We start from the raw sequence: 14,922 nt of genomic DNA, 5'->3' as shown, positions 1-14,922 counted from the left end.
GAGGTCTGTAGTGATTGACTCTGCAGAAAGTTGGCGACCTCTGCCGCACTATATGCCTCAGCATCCTCTGACCCCACTCTGTTATTTTATGTGGCTGACCAATTTGTGGCTGAGTTGCTGTCGTTCTCAATCACTTCCACTTTGTTATAATACCACTGACAGTTGACTGTGGAATATTTAGTAATGAGGAAATTTCATGACTGGACTTGTTGCACAGGTTGCATCCGATCACGGTACCACGCTGGAATTCACTGAACTGAGAGCGGCCCATTCTTTCACTAATGTTTATAGAAGCAGTCTGCAGGCCTAGGTGCTTGGTTTTATACCCCTGTGGCCATGGAAATGATTGAAACACTAGAATTTAATGATCTGGGTGGGTGAGTGAATACTTTTGGTGATATAGTGTATATTGTTTGCTAGCTAGAATTAGGCAACATTTTTCTTGTCTTGCTGGAAATGAGTTTTACATCCATACCCGATAAGCAAAAATGCTAAAAAGCTGTTGTTCAAATTGTTATTTTTCCATTGTTGCAATAATAATAATAATAATAATAATAATAATAGTAACAACAACATGGTTCATATGATCATGAAAATCCAGGATAAATCATGGAATTTAGAAAATTTGGTTTTCCAGGCCTGGAAAAGTCATGGAAAATAATTGCTGTAATTTCCTTGACTTTTACCCAGCTTTTACCCAGAGTTTGTTATCTCATCACACTGAGGAGTCTAGTTTGCGAAAAACACAGAGACTGAAGCGTATCTGCATGTGCAGTAGTTAATAGAGAAAAATAGTAAATAATAGTAAATATTAAAAAATAGTACCCGCGACCCTGACGGAGAAGCGGCTTAGAAAATGGATGGATGGATGGAAAAAATAGTAAATAATTACTTTTATTGATTATATATTAACATGAATCTTGGCCAGCTAAGATGTTCATTCAGACAGTGGTGAAGACAAATGACTCTTTCTGTATCCCTCACCTAAATACAGGGTGAGTCAAAAGTCAGAGTCTTTTTATTTATTATCGACTTTTATCTCTGGGGTCATCTTAAACAAATTGTGTATGCTGAGAAAATCCACAAACACACACCACCTTCAGCACCGCATCGTGGAGGCTTGTGATAGCATAAAAAATAAAATAAGATAAAACGGTGTTCTTTTGACTTTTGACTCACCCTGTACTGTAAAAAAAGTTGGACTGCTGAGAAACATGAGTAGCATAATAACTACATCATCATCCCATGTAAAAGTAACCCACCCAACTTGTTAGCTAACTCTTTTTTTGCTGACTAAACAAATAGGTCTTTGTTCTAGTTATATTATTGGATTTTGTATCATAAAGTGAAAAAACTAAATGAAATGTGGAGCAGTGTCCATCTAAATATGATGTGCGTGCATGTACGTGTCTGTGGTACGTGTTTGCTGAGATGCTAAACCACTCTTTGAAACTGATGTACGATGGTGGAGTCAAAACAAAATGCATTAATGCAGTGAGTGACATGACAGATCTCTGATGCGTGAGGGTTAAAATCATTGTCATTTGCAGTCATTCCATTTAAACAGCTTTCTGATTCATATTTATGTATTCAGTTCATGTGTGTGTATTTTAGGTCTTTTTTCTTAGAACCGCTGAGTTGCCTATAGTGCTGGGTGGTGTTGTAGTTTTTTGAGATGTTTTCAAACATATCACAGTTTCATGCTCAGATCATATTAAAGTTTAAGATGAATGAAGTTAATGAATTTATGCTTTGCGAGTTTCCTTTTTTTTAATGGGTTTTAAGCAAGAGACATAAGAGTTAACTGTCAAGGCTAACATACCATGAGTGAAGTGCAGGAAATAAAATGCTCCTTATTTGTCCAATATCTTACTAAAATATTACTAAACAGGAAATAATGTATGGTATGTCAAGACCACATTATACTGGTATTAAAGAGGCATCTACCAGCACTATGCTTAATATTCAGCCTGAACTTTTTTTTTTTTTTTGCCATTGAATTCCACTTTTTAAAAAAAGTATATAAACACTAGTAGTAATACTACTACTGTAATTACAAATAATTACTTCTACTATTACTACTACTAATAAATTAATAAACAAAACTGACGTTTCATATGTTTCTGTTTTACTGGTATTTTTCTTTTGTCCTAGCCTTTTATAATGAAGATGAACATGTAAATTGATAAAGGCCTCAATTTCATTTTAAAATAGTTTTGGAGGTTGTTCAGTAAAAAAAAAAAAGAAAATATAATGACTAGATATGTAGGTGGCATTCTGTAAAACTGGAAGATTCACAAGGGGGGCGCTTTTTACGTTGTTCTGGTAATGAGACAAGATGCCCCTTCTTTTCCGCTTTGTGCTAGAAAACCAACATTTTATTTGCTGTTTCTGTCCGTTGCCGCTAACTTCACCTTGATCTATGAATCACCATCCTGTACATTCGAAGGTCATGTACAAATATAGTTTAGCTTTACAGTAAAAAGACACGTTAAGGGGGCTTGCTTTTCTGCCATTATCCCCTAATTTACATTAATGCTGGCTTGTATAGCATTTCACATGTATTAGCGTAAGTGATTTGCGATCATCTTTCAGTATTACTGATCAAGAGAGAGAATTTGTATAATATCTTCTCAAAGAACTTTCTATAAGTTATGTATAAAGACTGAGCTCATTGGCAGTTTATTACAGATATAACCTGTCCATACAAGTCATCTCTTGAACCTCAGTAGGAATATCAGGAACTAGTCAGTCAAACAGTCAAACTCTCAGACTGAAGTAAACAGGGCTAAAAAGCAGAGTTAACATTCGCTGAAGCAATTATTATTTGAGTTACATGGTGTGAAAAATGAGCTAACAGTTTAAAATATTGTTCTCAAAACCTACCTTTGAGAGAGTATTTTGAGCATCTTAGGATTAATAACTTGCCTATAAGCCAGTGGTTACACAATATTTAGCATAGCGTACCAGTTATAGAAAGAGCTCTTTAGATACTGCATCTCAGCGGTGACTAAATTATTATGGAAAATAAATCACAGGCAGATGCAGCAAGAAAATATCCGGTGGCCAATGAAAAAAGACAGTACATTTATAGGGGAATTCCACCAATAATGTCTGCATAATTTATTAAATGAGATGAAATTATTCAGAAGTCATTCAGAGTGGTTTGACATGAAATGGTGCATTTTAGAGAAACGTACTGGGACTTTACAGTGGTGGTCATAGGAGCCAGGGGTCATGATGAGTTTTATATGTAATACTGGTAAATTTGTATGTACATTTATATGTAATATTTCTATGTCATGAAGAGATTAAAACAAATATACACCTTAGACCAAAAACATCCAACAAAACTTGCAAAAGAATGCAGGCATCAGGCAAAGTATTAAGAACGATATCTTTCACAGGCATTAAACGCTTCAGACATCTGGTTTCTACCACCACTGTGAAGAATTCTGGCTCGGGAAGTTTCTGTAGAACAGAGCATTTCACACCAAACCACTCTGAATGCCTTTGTTTACATTTTCATGATTTAATTATGCTGATCTGTGGAATTCCCCTTTAAGTGAAACATTCATATTTCAGTAGGATGCCTAGAACAAACACATGGTCAGAGCTTCAATTCAGAGGCTTGAACTTGGAAAATGGAATGGCCACTGAGAATCTCATATCACGTTAAGCAAAACTGCAGTCCACAAGCAGTGTCCATGTGACTTTAGGAAGTTGGAACATATCGGTCATGAAGAGTCATATCTCCCAGTCTTATACACTCACGCAACAGTGGCAGACATTCAAAGCATTAAAATATATAATCAGCATTTTCCATTTTACTTGAAACTCTGACTTTTGCAGCTCATCTGATGTGTAGGACCTTGAATATTTAACAATTCCCAGGTCCCTGAATATCTTTTCAGCTGGTCGTAATTGGTTCTTTACAACCTAATGCTCCCTTCTGACGGTCCAGAGGATGCACCAATATCACAGTACAGCTGAAGCTAACATGTTGTGGGTGAGTAATAAGGGGACTTCTTATAAGTCCTGCTGAAGGCAACTATAGGTTAAGAACGCAACTTGTGGTGGGGGAGGCTGGTCGGAGGGCAGCGATGAGGGAGCAGGATCAGAGACGCACGAGAGGTGGAGGAAGCAAGTACATTCAATATAAGATCACACCATGACTCATATTGTACAGACAAGACCCTGTTCATGAGAACCTTGAAAGGTTTCTGAGTGGTTTCAGGTGTCATGACACATACTGTATTATGATTCCATATCATGCTGATAGCAGGTAACCTCAGTACGTCGAGACATTTGCAGAGTATGCAAACGGAAGAAGAAAGAACAGCAGGGCGGCGTGGGCTTTTGTCACTTCTGATGAAATGAGTAAACGAAGCCCGTTTCTCTTCACTTTTTTTTTTGGCATCTGAATAACAGTTTGTTCTTGTTGCAAAATCTAAGATTAGGACCAATTCTCCCTGAGTAATCAAAACTTAATTTACTTTTTCGCAACCATCAGCATGCCACATTACATCAAAGAAAGGAAAGTGTTGAACAGAGGTGTTTAAATAGTCATCGTGAAGATAATACCTGTGTGAGAAATGTTGACAGCGATTCCACAGACGCATTTGACGTAGGAGAAAGGTCAAGCTCTTCGTGAGCTTCATCAAGTATTGGAGCAGGGAAACCACCAGACTGTGTGGGGATTTGGCACTGTAGCACTGGAATCGCACACTCCTACCCTAGACTGGAAAGACCTGAAGCGTCATGCCCTCTTCAGCATTAGACCGGCAGCTTATTGAGAGGCTCAGTGAACAAGTCTGATTCTTATTTTATTTATTCTCATTTTATTTGAAAAAGACTCTTTTCTAATAAACCTTTGCATACACTACTGAAAATAAAGGCAGGGAACGGGGTTCTTTGGAACGATACTGTTGAAGAATCATTGTTGCTTCCTGAATCAGAAATCACAACATTTTTGGGTTCCTGCCCACAGGTGCACAGTCCCCTAATCAAAAATCCAAATTTTGTAGAAGTGGGCAATAATCTACAATTTACAGATCATGATCATGGTGTATGATGAATCTTGCATAATATGACCAGGGACAAAGTGCTCAAAAGTAGTCTTGAGACACTCTGAAAAGGGTTTTTATGTTATTATTTTACTGACATTTTATTACCAAGGGAGAATATTTTTTGTCAGTAATGTAACTTTATATGAAAGTTTTCTTAGTTTTCTAACTTGAGCAATAGATCAATAGAACATAGCATGCTAATAAAATTTAGAGATAGGTGTGTTGGACATTATGTTGAAGATGTCTGGTGTTATGCAATTGGATTAGTGTCCCAACAATTGCTTTGAAGTGTGTGTGTGTATGTATATGGATGTATGTATGAATATGTGTGTGTGTATATATATATATATATATATATATATATATATATATATATATATATATATATATATATATATATATATATATATACACACACACACACACACACACACACACACACACACACACACACACATATATATATATATATATATATATATATATATATATATATATATATATATATATACATACATACATACATACACACACACACACACACACACACGTGCACACACACATATTCCAGTCATGGTTTTAGATGTAAAAATGACCTTCTTCCATGCACCGTTTTCTGTAGAATGTGATGTTGGCTCATACGTACATATCTAAGAATTGTGAAGAATTTCACAATAAACTGTTCTACAAAAAAGGGGCAGCACTGTGTACCATGTAACCGCAAAACTTCACAGGGCCCATATCTTTTCTTTTAAAATGTGTTTAAATTTAACTTTCACTATGCCGTGCATAAAAACATGAAACGTTTTTTTTTCTATTTTTATTTTACTACATCAAACATTCTCATTCGAACATTTCCTCATTCAAGCTATTGCATTATTTGAAAGTTTCATGATGAACAGACCAATAGAAATGGTCCAATGGGACAGCAAGGATATGGTTTTCTACAAGCAGTTTTTGGTCAACTGTGTTCATATTGCTACTGTGATACCTGGTGGTGTAGACGTGTGTCTCGCTGCTTTCTGCACTTTCTCACTTTTGTATGATGACTCTATACTGTGGCTTTCTGGCACACACCGCAGCATCCTTATCGCTGTACCTACAGCAGCACAGACTCAATGCTATAGACCCGAAATGCTAATATCCTCTGTGCGACACTGACACTGAATGTGTTCATGATTAGTGACCTTTTGGCGAAATATAAAAATTAGGTTATCTTTTAAGTAGACTGATGGGTAAAGCAATAATTAGACAGATTAATTGATAAGGTCTTCACATTAGGAAAGTAGAATTTGCTTAGAAGTGATGAACTTCCAGAGATTTACAAATGTAGGTTGTCATTTCGGACAATATGTCAATACAAGCGTTGAGCAAAATCTAAAATCTACTGTGCACCCTAACCAGTGAGTCATTTGCTCACTGTTGCATAAGGGTATAGTGAAGCCATCAATAAAGGGGTAATGCTTGCAGAAACTCAATCAGACGAAGAGCATCTATGCAGATTTTGACACTGAAGCAGGCTTGTTTTGCACTACATGTCCAAATACCTTAGTAGGATGATGTACATTACATTGCCAGAAGTATTCACTCGCCTATCCAAACCAATGAATTCAGCTGTTCCAATCACTTCCATGGCCACAAGTGTATAAAACCAAGCACCTAGGCCTGCAGACTGCTTCTACAAACATGTGTAAAAGAATGGGCCCCTCTCAGGAGCTCAGTGAATTCCAGCATGGAATGCCATCTGTGCAAGTCCAGTCCTGAAATTTCCTCTACTAAATATTCCACAGTCAACTGTCAGTGGTAATGATAAAGTGGAAGTGATTGGGAACGACAGCAACTCTGACACATAAAATGACAAATTGGGGTCAGCGGAAGCTGAGGTACCTAGTGTGCAGAGCTCGCCAACTTTCTGCAGAGTCAATCGCTACAAACTTCCAAACTTCCTGTGGCCTTCAGATTAGCTCAAGAGCAGAGTAGAGAGCTTCATGGAATGAGTTTCCAAGGCCAAACAGCTGCATCCAAGCCTTACATCACCAAGCATAACGCAAAGCATCCAATGCAGTGGTGTAAAGCGCTGTCACTGTACTCAAGAGCAGTTTAGACGTGTTCTCTGGAGTGATGAATCACGCTTTGCTGTCTGGTAATCTGAAGGACAAGTCTGGGTTTGGCGGTTGCCAGTAGAACGGTGCTTGTTTGACTGCATTGTGCCAAGTGTAAAGTTTGGTGGAGGGGGGATTATGGTGTGGGGTTGTTTTTCAGGAGTTGGGCTCAGCCCCTTAGTTCCCCTTAGTTATGCTCTCAACTTTGTGTGAACAGTTTGGGGAAGGCCCCTTCCTGTTCCGACATGACTGCACACCAGTGCACAAAGCAAGGTCCATAAAGACACGGATGAGCGAGTTTGGTGTGGAAGAACTTGACTGGCCTGCACAAAGTCCTGACCTCAACCCAGTAGAACACCTTTGGAATGAATTAGAGCGGAGATTGTGAGCCAGCCCTTCTCATCCAACATCAGCGTCTGACCTCACATTTGCACTTCTGGAAGAATGGTCAAAAATTCCTATAAACTCACCTAAGCCTTGTGGAAAGCCTTCCCAGAAGAGTTGAACCTGTTATAGCTGCAAAGGGTGGGCCAACATCATATTAAACCCTATGGATTAAGAATGGGATGTCACTCATCATATGTGTGTGAAGGCAGACGAGCAAATACTTTTGGCAATATAGAGTATTTCTAACCTGATATTCATGAAAGGAAACCGTTATAGCTAGGGCTCAATGGATAGATCAGTCGGCTGATACTGAGGTCAGAGATCATCCTCCCTTTATTTAAATTACAGTCAAAACGGTCATCAAGGACAAGTTGCAAATTTCTCAGAAATAAAAGCAAAAAAATAAAGCTTGCTTTTAGTTTTTAAAGAGATTTTTCTACACCTCCAAAGTTCAGTCTTAGAAGTTGGTCATTTTCTGCTCTCACGATCCAAGTAATCGAAACACATTCGGTGATGTTGAGCTCTGGACTCTGGGTTGGCCAGTCCAGTTCCAAAAGCAAGTTGTAGCTTCTTTATTTGTCTATTTTCTTTTCTGGCCAGCTACACATCAGACCTGTAATGATAAGCTGTCTTCTCACAGTGGAAAGATGGTCAGAAACACCCATAGATGTTTTTCAGATCAGAAAGCAAGATTTAAGATTCATTTTCTTCTTTTTCTCAAAGATGAAAGCTTTAAGAACTGTTTATTGGAGGGTGAGTTTTGGTTGTATACCAGCTCTTGCACAGTGAGTCCCATTTTTCTTTGTATGTTTTAATAACTTTTATGAATCTTGCTGTTTCTTTTCCCACATATTTTCCTTTTATTTCCCTTTACTCGTGTTTTATCTAATCTCCTCATAAGTACAGGGTAATTCAAAAAGATTAATTCGGTTTCAAAGTGACGTACACACTTTGTCATATGTACATTTACAACTGTGAGGCGCCAAGGAAACAAATCACATACCAATGGAAAGATGAGGTCATATTGTTTCTGATTGTCACTGGTTGATGGCTCCCTTCAGTCTGTGAGGAGACGGCAACCCCTGAGCAAAAAGCTTTGAGTTCCCCACGTCAATAAGAGTGAATCAGTCATAACCGTGTAACATAATTTTCGTCGGCAGTGAACCTCCAAAAGCTCAGAGCATTTGTTGTTGGTTCCACAACACTGGATGATCTCTGAAATCGCACTGAAACAGCCGTGAGTACAGTGACACTCGACAATAGAGTATGGGATGAATTTGACTATCGCATTGATGCTGTCTGTACAGCTAAAGCAGGTTATATAAAGCACTTGTAAAATTACATAATAAACTTTACGCTCACTTAAACTGTTTACATTCTACTGCATTGTTCTGTAATGACATAGAAGTGAAATAAATTATTAATCAGATTCCAAAATCATCTTGATGAATTGCCCTGCATATCTGGAAAAAAGACTAATAACTGTTCTGACAAGACTTCTAATAAATGAAGGCTGGTCTCTGACTTTTGCACAGCACTTTAAGAGCAGAACCCAACAAAGCCACCAAGAATTCGGAGAAACTCTACCACCTGTGCTAGAATATCACTGAGAACTGACAGACAAAGCTGACACCTGACAGTTATATAATAATACTAAAACTAGAGTAATCTGACACATTATATTGGCCAGTGTTGTTGCTTATCTGAATTTTAGGCTCCTCAATATTGGTGTAGGTCATTAAATTTTCATATCTGTTGGGTTCTAGTTATAACCAAAAGAATAGTGAGGCAGTATAGACAGGCAGAATGGTGGCACAGGTAAAGTGATCACTGTACATCGCAAAGTAGGTTAAAATTAAATTTTATTTAAATCATTCCCAGAATTAGTTGTGGTTGGGTGTATGGTGCCCAAAGCTGTAATTTAAGACAATGCTTAAGGCCAGGGAAACTTTGAAATGTCTTCTCTTGTCAGTTCGAGATGTGTGCATGTGTATATTGGTATCTCCCCCACTGTACCTATACAATAGCAGCTTCTTTATTTACAACTTCATTTCTCTGTACAACCATTATTTACAAGTATGAACATGCCCCATGTGGGGGAGTACCTGAATGTGAGAAGAGAGAGCTAGTGGAAAAGTAGTGGAAGATACAAAGTGATTGCTTATTCAGGACAGTGCTCACTGCTTCAAATACTGTCAGTTAACAGGGTTAATTTAGTCTGCTAAAACCAGCACCGAGGTGAGTGGTGCTGCTCTGATACTGAACTGTTTTCTTTAAAAAAAAAAAAACAACAACAACAAAAAAAAAAAAACCCAATAAAAACATACTTGCCCACTTTTTTTCTTGCTTATACACTGACAAAGGCCTTTCAAGTCCCTCCCTGCACACAGTCAGTAATTTAGTGAAATCACTCAGTAAGCCTTCCTTTAGAGATTTTCCCTCTTTGATTACTACCTCTGATGACCTATCATTCATTCTGTCACTTCCCTGCTCGCTTTCACGCAATCACTACTACTCTGTTCACTCATTCACACTCTGAGGAGCACGAACACACTTGGCTGGGCCTGGCTTACAGGTGCCAAAGGGCTGACAAGCACTCTTCCATGCAAATGCATCCACCTACATGCTCAGCACTCTACGTTTCTGATGGGAGGCGATGGTGTGAAAGCTATTGTAGTGGTTGGTTCCTGGAACAGTCTGGAACAGGTGTGAAAATCATTCGCAAAGCTAAGCTCCTCTCATCTCCTTGTTATGCACTCTTGTTATGAGTTCTCTGAAATGCACCTGTGTGCTTTTTCAAAGTGGACGTCGCTGCGGGAAAGCTCCGTGAATGTCCTGTAATGACCATTCATTAGTCAACCATGAGGTTCACTTAAATAAATTAAATATAATTCTGTGCTCTAAAAAAACAAAAAACACGCAGCATCATAATGTGGTCCTCCATTGTGGCACACAGAAAGGAGCTGTCCGTCTCTTAGGTCAATATTAAGGACATTGTGTAGTGTATCTTCTAAAAGATCATCTGGGCAGGCATCAGGCAGTGTCAGATATGACCAGCGGTCGAGATTTCAGTTGCTGTTCAAACACTGCCCCCTACAGGCATGCATGTACTATCACATGCTTCCAAGTTTTAGGAGGGGTAGTAGGGAGTGATTAAAAATAATGTTTGCATAATTTAATATACTGACTTTTTTCTGGATTTTGAAAGTAATCCATGCTGACCAATGGTGATACATAGCAAAAATACAAATGCAAATCAGTATTATTCTGAAGGTTGAGGTGTTGATCTAAATGTGTAATGTGCATCTTGTCTTGTGCATTTGGGAATGCCTTGTGTCAATTTGTGACATTATTAATATTAGTAAACTTGGTAATGCAGACATACCTTTGTCTCAGTCAACACTGCTTAGCATTTGTATGTCTGTGCCAGCTTCAACGCCACTGAAAGGACAATGGCTGTCTGAGTACCGCTGTTGACATGAATGTCTGGCTTCTTTGCCTGCTAGGTATCACATCTTCCTGTCCTAACCACATGCTCAACATTTAAGCGCCATCAGAAGATGTTCCTCAACCTGCTTTTTGTCTTGTTCTCCTTTGTGCAACCCCTTTTTCTTTAGGGGTGTGTGTGTGTGTGTGTGTGTGTGTGTGTGTGTGTGTGTGTGTGTGTGTGTGTGTGCACATATATTTATCCAGGAAGAACAAAATCTTCAGTGCATATCTTTTCTGTTTTTCTCCTGCCATAAGTTGAAGATTAAACAAATGAAGCTGTCCGGAGAACAAGGGTCCCAGCTCTGGCCAATTTGGGCCCGTTGTGGACCCCCTGCTGGCCCTGTGGAGCATACTGCCTGTCATGCCTTGAACAAATTTCCTGGGCTGCTGAGTGTTAACTGTCCGTTTGAGGCCACTTCGCTCATCTCGTCCTCCAGTAGGCCTGAGACGTCAGCATTGGGGATACTGTCATGGTAGCTGCTGAAGCTGATGTTGTCCTCCTTCAGCTCGATGGTCCAGAAGGGGGCATTGAGCTTGCGGTTCTGGTACTCTCGGTAAGTGTACACTCCCCCTGCTACACCCATGAGGGCCACCAGCACCACAATGATGACAGCAAGCACAATGACGTTGAACTGGGCCCAGGAAACCTCAGCAGCAGTGGTGGATGTGCCATTGGCTGTGGGGCTGGCCAAGCTGGAGATGAGTGCGGTGGAGAAAGTGGGGAGCTGTTCTGTGCCGTTTGGACTGGGGGTCATCGTAGATGTCCGGGCAGGAGTGGGCAATACTGAGAGGAAGAGAGAGATTTTGAATTATTATTCTAGTATTAGATTAAAAACAGTAAAATCCAAATGTGACTGATTGATGCATAAAACTGAATTGATTGATGCATAAAACTGAAATTGTGAATAAATCGCGACCCGTTATTTTCAGTCTCCTTCAGATAAAAGGCAAATGTCAGTGCGATATACTGTTATTGCTGTAGTATGGAGACATAGCAGGAAAACACATCCTGATTATTTTTCCAGGCTATTTTAAATATGATTCACCTGTCCTGTCATGTGACACACAAGTGATTTCGCCACAGCTGGAGGCAGCGTATTGGAAAGGGCCGGAAAACCTCATCTTGTCTTTTTACGTGAAAGTCGCTGAAGAAAACTTGATAACGTATCCGATTCTTGAAAGGTTGTCCCATTTCATAGGGGGCAAGAATTGAACTACTACCCCTTGTAACTCAGCTTCAAGGGGGAGGGTTACACTCGAAAACAAGGGGTAGGGGTAAAAATAAGAAATGGGATTGGGCCTAAGTCTCCTGAAAAGATGAAAGCTGTAATAAAGGCAAAGTGTGGACACACTGAATAGTGAAAATGTTGAAATTATGTTTAGATGTTGAGGCCTTAGTTAATTATCTATTAAATACAGTGCTGTGAAAAACTCACCTGCTTTCTGCTATTTTTGCTAGTTTATCACATTCAAATGTTTCAGATCATCCAACTAACTTTAATATAAGCTTTAAAATGATCATCTAATCGTTTTTTTTTTTTGGCAAATGCTGGATGAGTCTTTGTGTTCTTTTTGGTCAGCAGCTTGCCCCTTGCAAACAATACTCTTCAATGGATGCCACTTTTGCCTGCTGTCTTTTTTATTGTGGATTCATCTACATTGACCTTAACTGGGACATGAAACCTGTAGTTCTTTATTCTTTAGATATTTGTGTGGGTTCTTTTGTGAACTCCTGAATGAGGTGTCGATGTGCTCTTGGTGAAATTTTGGTAGGCTGGTCACTCCTGGGAAGGTTCACCACTGTTCATGTTTTCTGTATTTATGGAAAACAAATTTACTGGACTCCCAGAGCCTTTGCACTGGCTTTGTAACCCTTTCCAGACTGTTAGCTTTCAATTATTGTTTCGCATCTGTATTTAAATCTTTAGAACATGGCATCATGTGCTGTTTTTTGAGACCTTCTAACCTGCTTCTCTTTGCCAGACCGCTTCTATTTAAGTGATGTTTAGATTCAAAAAGTCTGGCAGTAAGTCTGGCTGTAGCTGGTGAATTTGAACTCAGTAGTCAATTGAATTTGGTTAAGTGGTAGATTCAGTACAGGGGCATCTAATCTTATCCATTAAAGGCCAGTGTGGCTACAGGTTGGAGCACATGGACTCCGCTTGTTTAATCAGCTGGTCTCAGTCTTCAAACATTCGATTAGGTGATCTCCTGCTATGTTGGAGATCTTTGCGGATAAGAATGAACAACCCTGTACTAAATCAACAAAATATGAAAAAAATAGAGGAAATTGGAAGAGAGAGAGAGAAAAAAATGTGCGAGATGAATTGAGTATAATGTAAGAAGCAGATGCTCCAGACACAACTTCATGGTTGAACATTCATCTGTTCATAAGAACACACTGCTCCTCTTTTAGAAGGATCTGAATCCACCATTCTTTCACTGATTCAAACAAACTGGCTTGGTTTTTCATGAAATAGTTTTCCAAGCATCTGTATTATGTTCTCTGTTGTAAAGGATAAATTCTTACACAGTGTACCCCCTTCCTCTTATTCTAATGCTCTCCATTTCTGTCTCTTATTTGTCTTGTACTACTCACTCATAGTTTGGCAGTCCATGTTTGCCTGCCTATAGGAATTTAGCGGCTGGCTTCTTTACAGTATCCCTTATTGTGCTGCTAGAAGGAATAGCTTTGAGTGGACAGCACTTCAGAACTGCCAGTTTTAAGAGAGATTCACTCTCTGCCCTGCCAAAATTTAAAGCAGCAGTAGCCATCAGGGTCAGCTCAGTCCACTAGGGGCCTTCATTCTGAACATCAAATAGCTGCCTGAAAGTAATCTGCATAAATCTGTGTAAGTGAAAGTAAGTCTGCATCTGTGATTTACTGCTCCTGATTCCATACACTGTTATACACTTGGCTCTCTCCTACGGGCAAACCAGTACTGCTACCCTGCTTTCCTTTTTGAAGAATCAGTCAGCACACTGGCCCTAATATATGTTAACACAAAACAGCTTCATTGGTGTTTATCCCAACTAATTACATTTTAAATTGAAGGGATACAAAAAAACCTCGATGAAACATGATGCAGCGCTCTGATGGTGGCTATTTTGACTTTGTGACAGTAGCCATTACTACTCACACATTCACTCTAGAAGTAAGGATAATCATCACAGTTAAAGCATTTTTACAAGCTAGATGTTCAGGATGGAGTAGATCTCGATCTGTGCATTCTGTAACTGGGCTTTTGGCTAAATAGTTCAAGCTTAACTGGCTCTAACGCTACGTTGCTGGCAATCTAATACATCCTGTGACGCAATTTGATTTGTTCTGTTGTCGCAGTCCTTAATGATGTGTTTATAATGAAAACTTATATTGCCATAAGAATAAAAATATCATTCATCGTGTAACCATTGTAATCAGTGTTTTTTTTTTTTTTTTTTAAATAATTCTATAAAAATTTAAATGTGATGAAATGTGAGATTTCGTGGTCCACTGAATGTGAATTGTTTGAGGTCAGTTAGCCAAAATGAAACATTTCAGCACTGGCCTCTGGACAGCTACCATTCCTGAACACCCCCCCCTCGGCTGCCATACCTATGGGCGTGCAGTTTCTGGACAAGGTGTCCCTGGTGAAGCCCTCTGCGCAGCGTTCACAGTGAGGTCCTGCTGTGTTGTGGCTGCACCTCAGACAGTCGCCTGTGTCTGGGTGGCAGATGCGGGGCACGCTGCTTGGCTCGGCATTTCCGCTGCAGTTGCATAGGACGCAGATGCTGTCAGCGTTGTAGAAACCATCACGGCACTGCTCACAGTGGGGACCGTGGTACTCTGGCTTGCACTGGTCACACACCGGCTGGCCCTTATCGTCTGCAAAAAC

General features: G+C 39.4%; 1 protein-coding gene across 1 annotated transcript in view; it reads right to left on the bottom strand.

The window, feature by feature from the left end:
• Positions 1 to 9,402: 9,402 nt before the first annotated feature.
• si:dkey-220k22.1 (multiple epidermal growth factor-like domains protein 9) overlaps positions 9,403 to 14,922 on the bottom strand; it is a 130,064-nt gene continuing 124,544 nt past the window's right edge. The window contains exons 5-6 of the mRNA XM_017701716.2: positions 14,643 to 14,912; positions 9,403 to 11,831 (exon numbers count right to left, since the gene is read on the bottom strand). Of these exons, the coding sequence (XP_017557205.1) occupies positions 11,407 to 11,831; positions 14,643 to 14,912 (695 nt within the window). The 3' untranslated portion in view covers positions 9,403 to 11,406. The remainder of the gene's footprint in view (positions 11,832 to 14,642; positions 14,913 to 14,922) is intronic.

This window comes from Pygocentrus nattereri, chromosome 23 (genome assembly GCF_015220715.1).
Source record: "Pygocentrus nattereri isolate fPygNat1 chromosome 23, fPygNat1.pri, whole genome shotgun sequence".
Lineage (NCBI taxonomy): Eukaryota > Metazoa > Chordata > Actinopteri > Characiformes > Serrasalmidae > Pygocentrus > Pygocentrus nattereri.
This window is presented reverse-complemented; position numbering and strand designations above follow the sequence as displayed.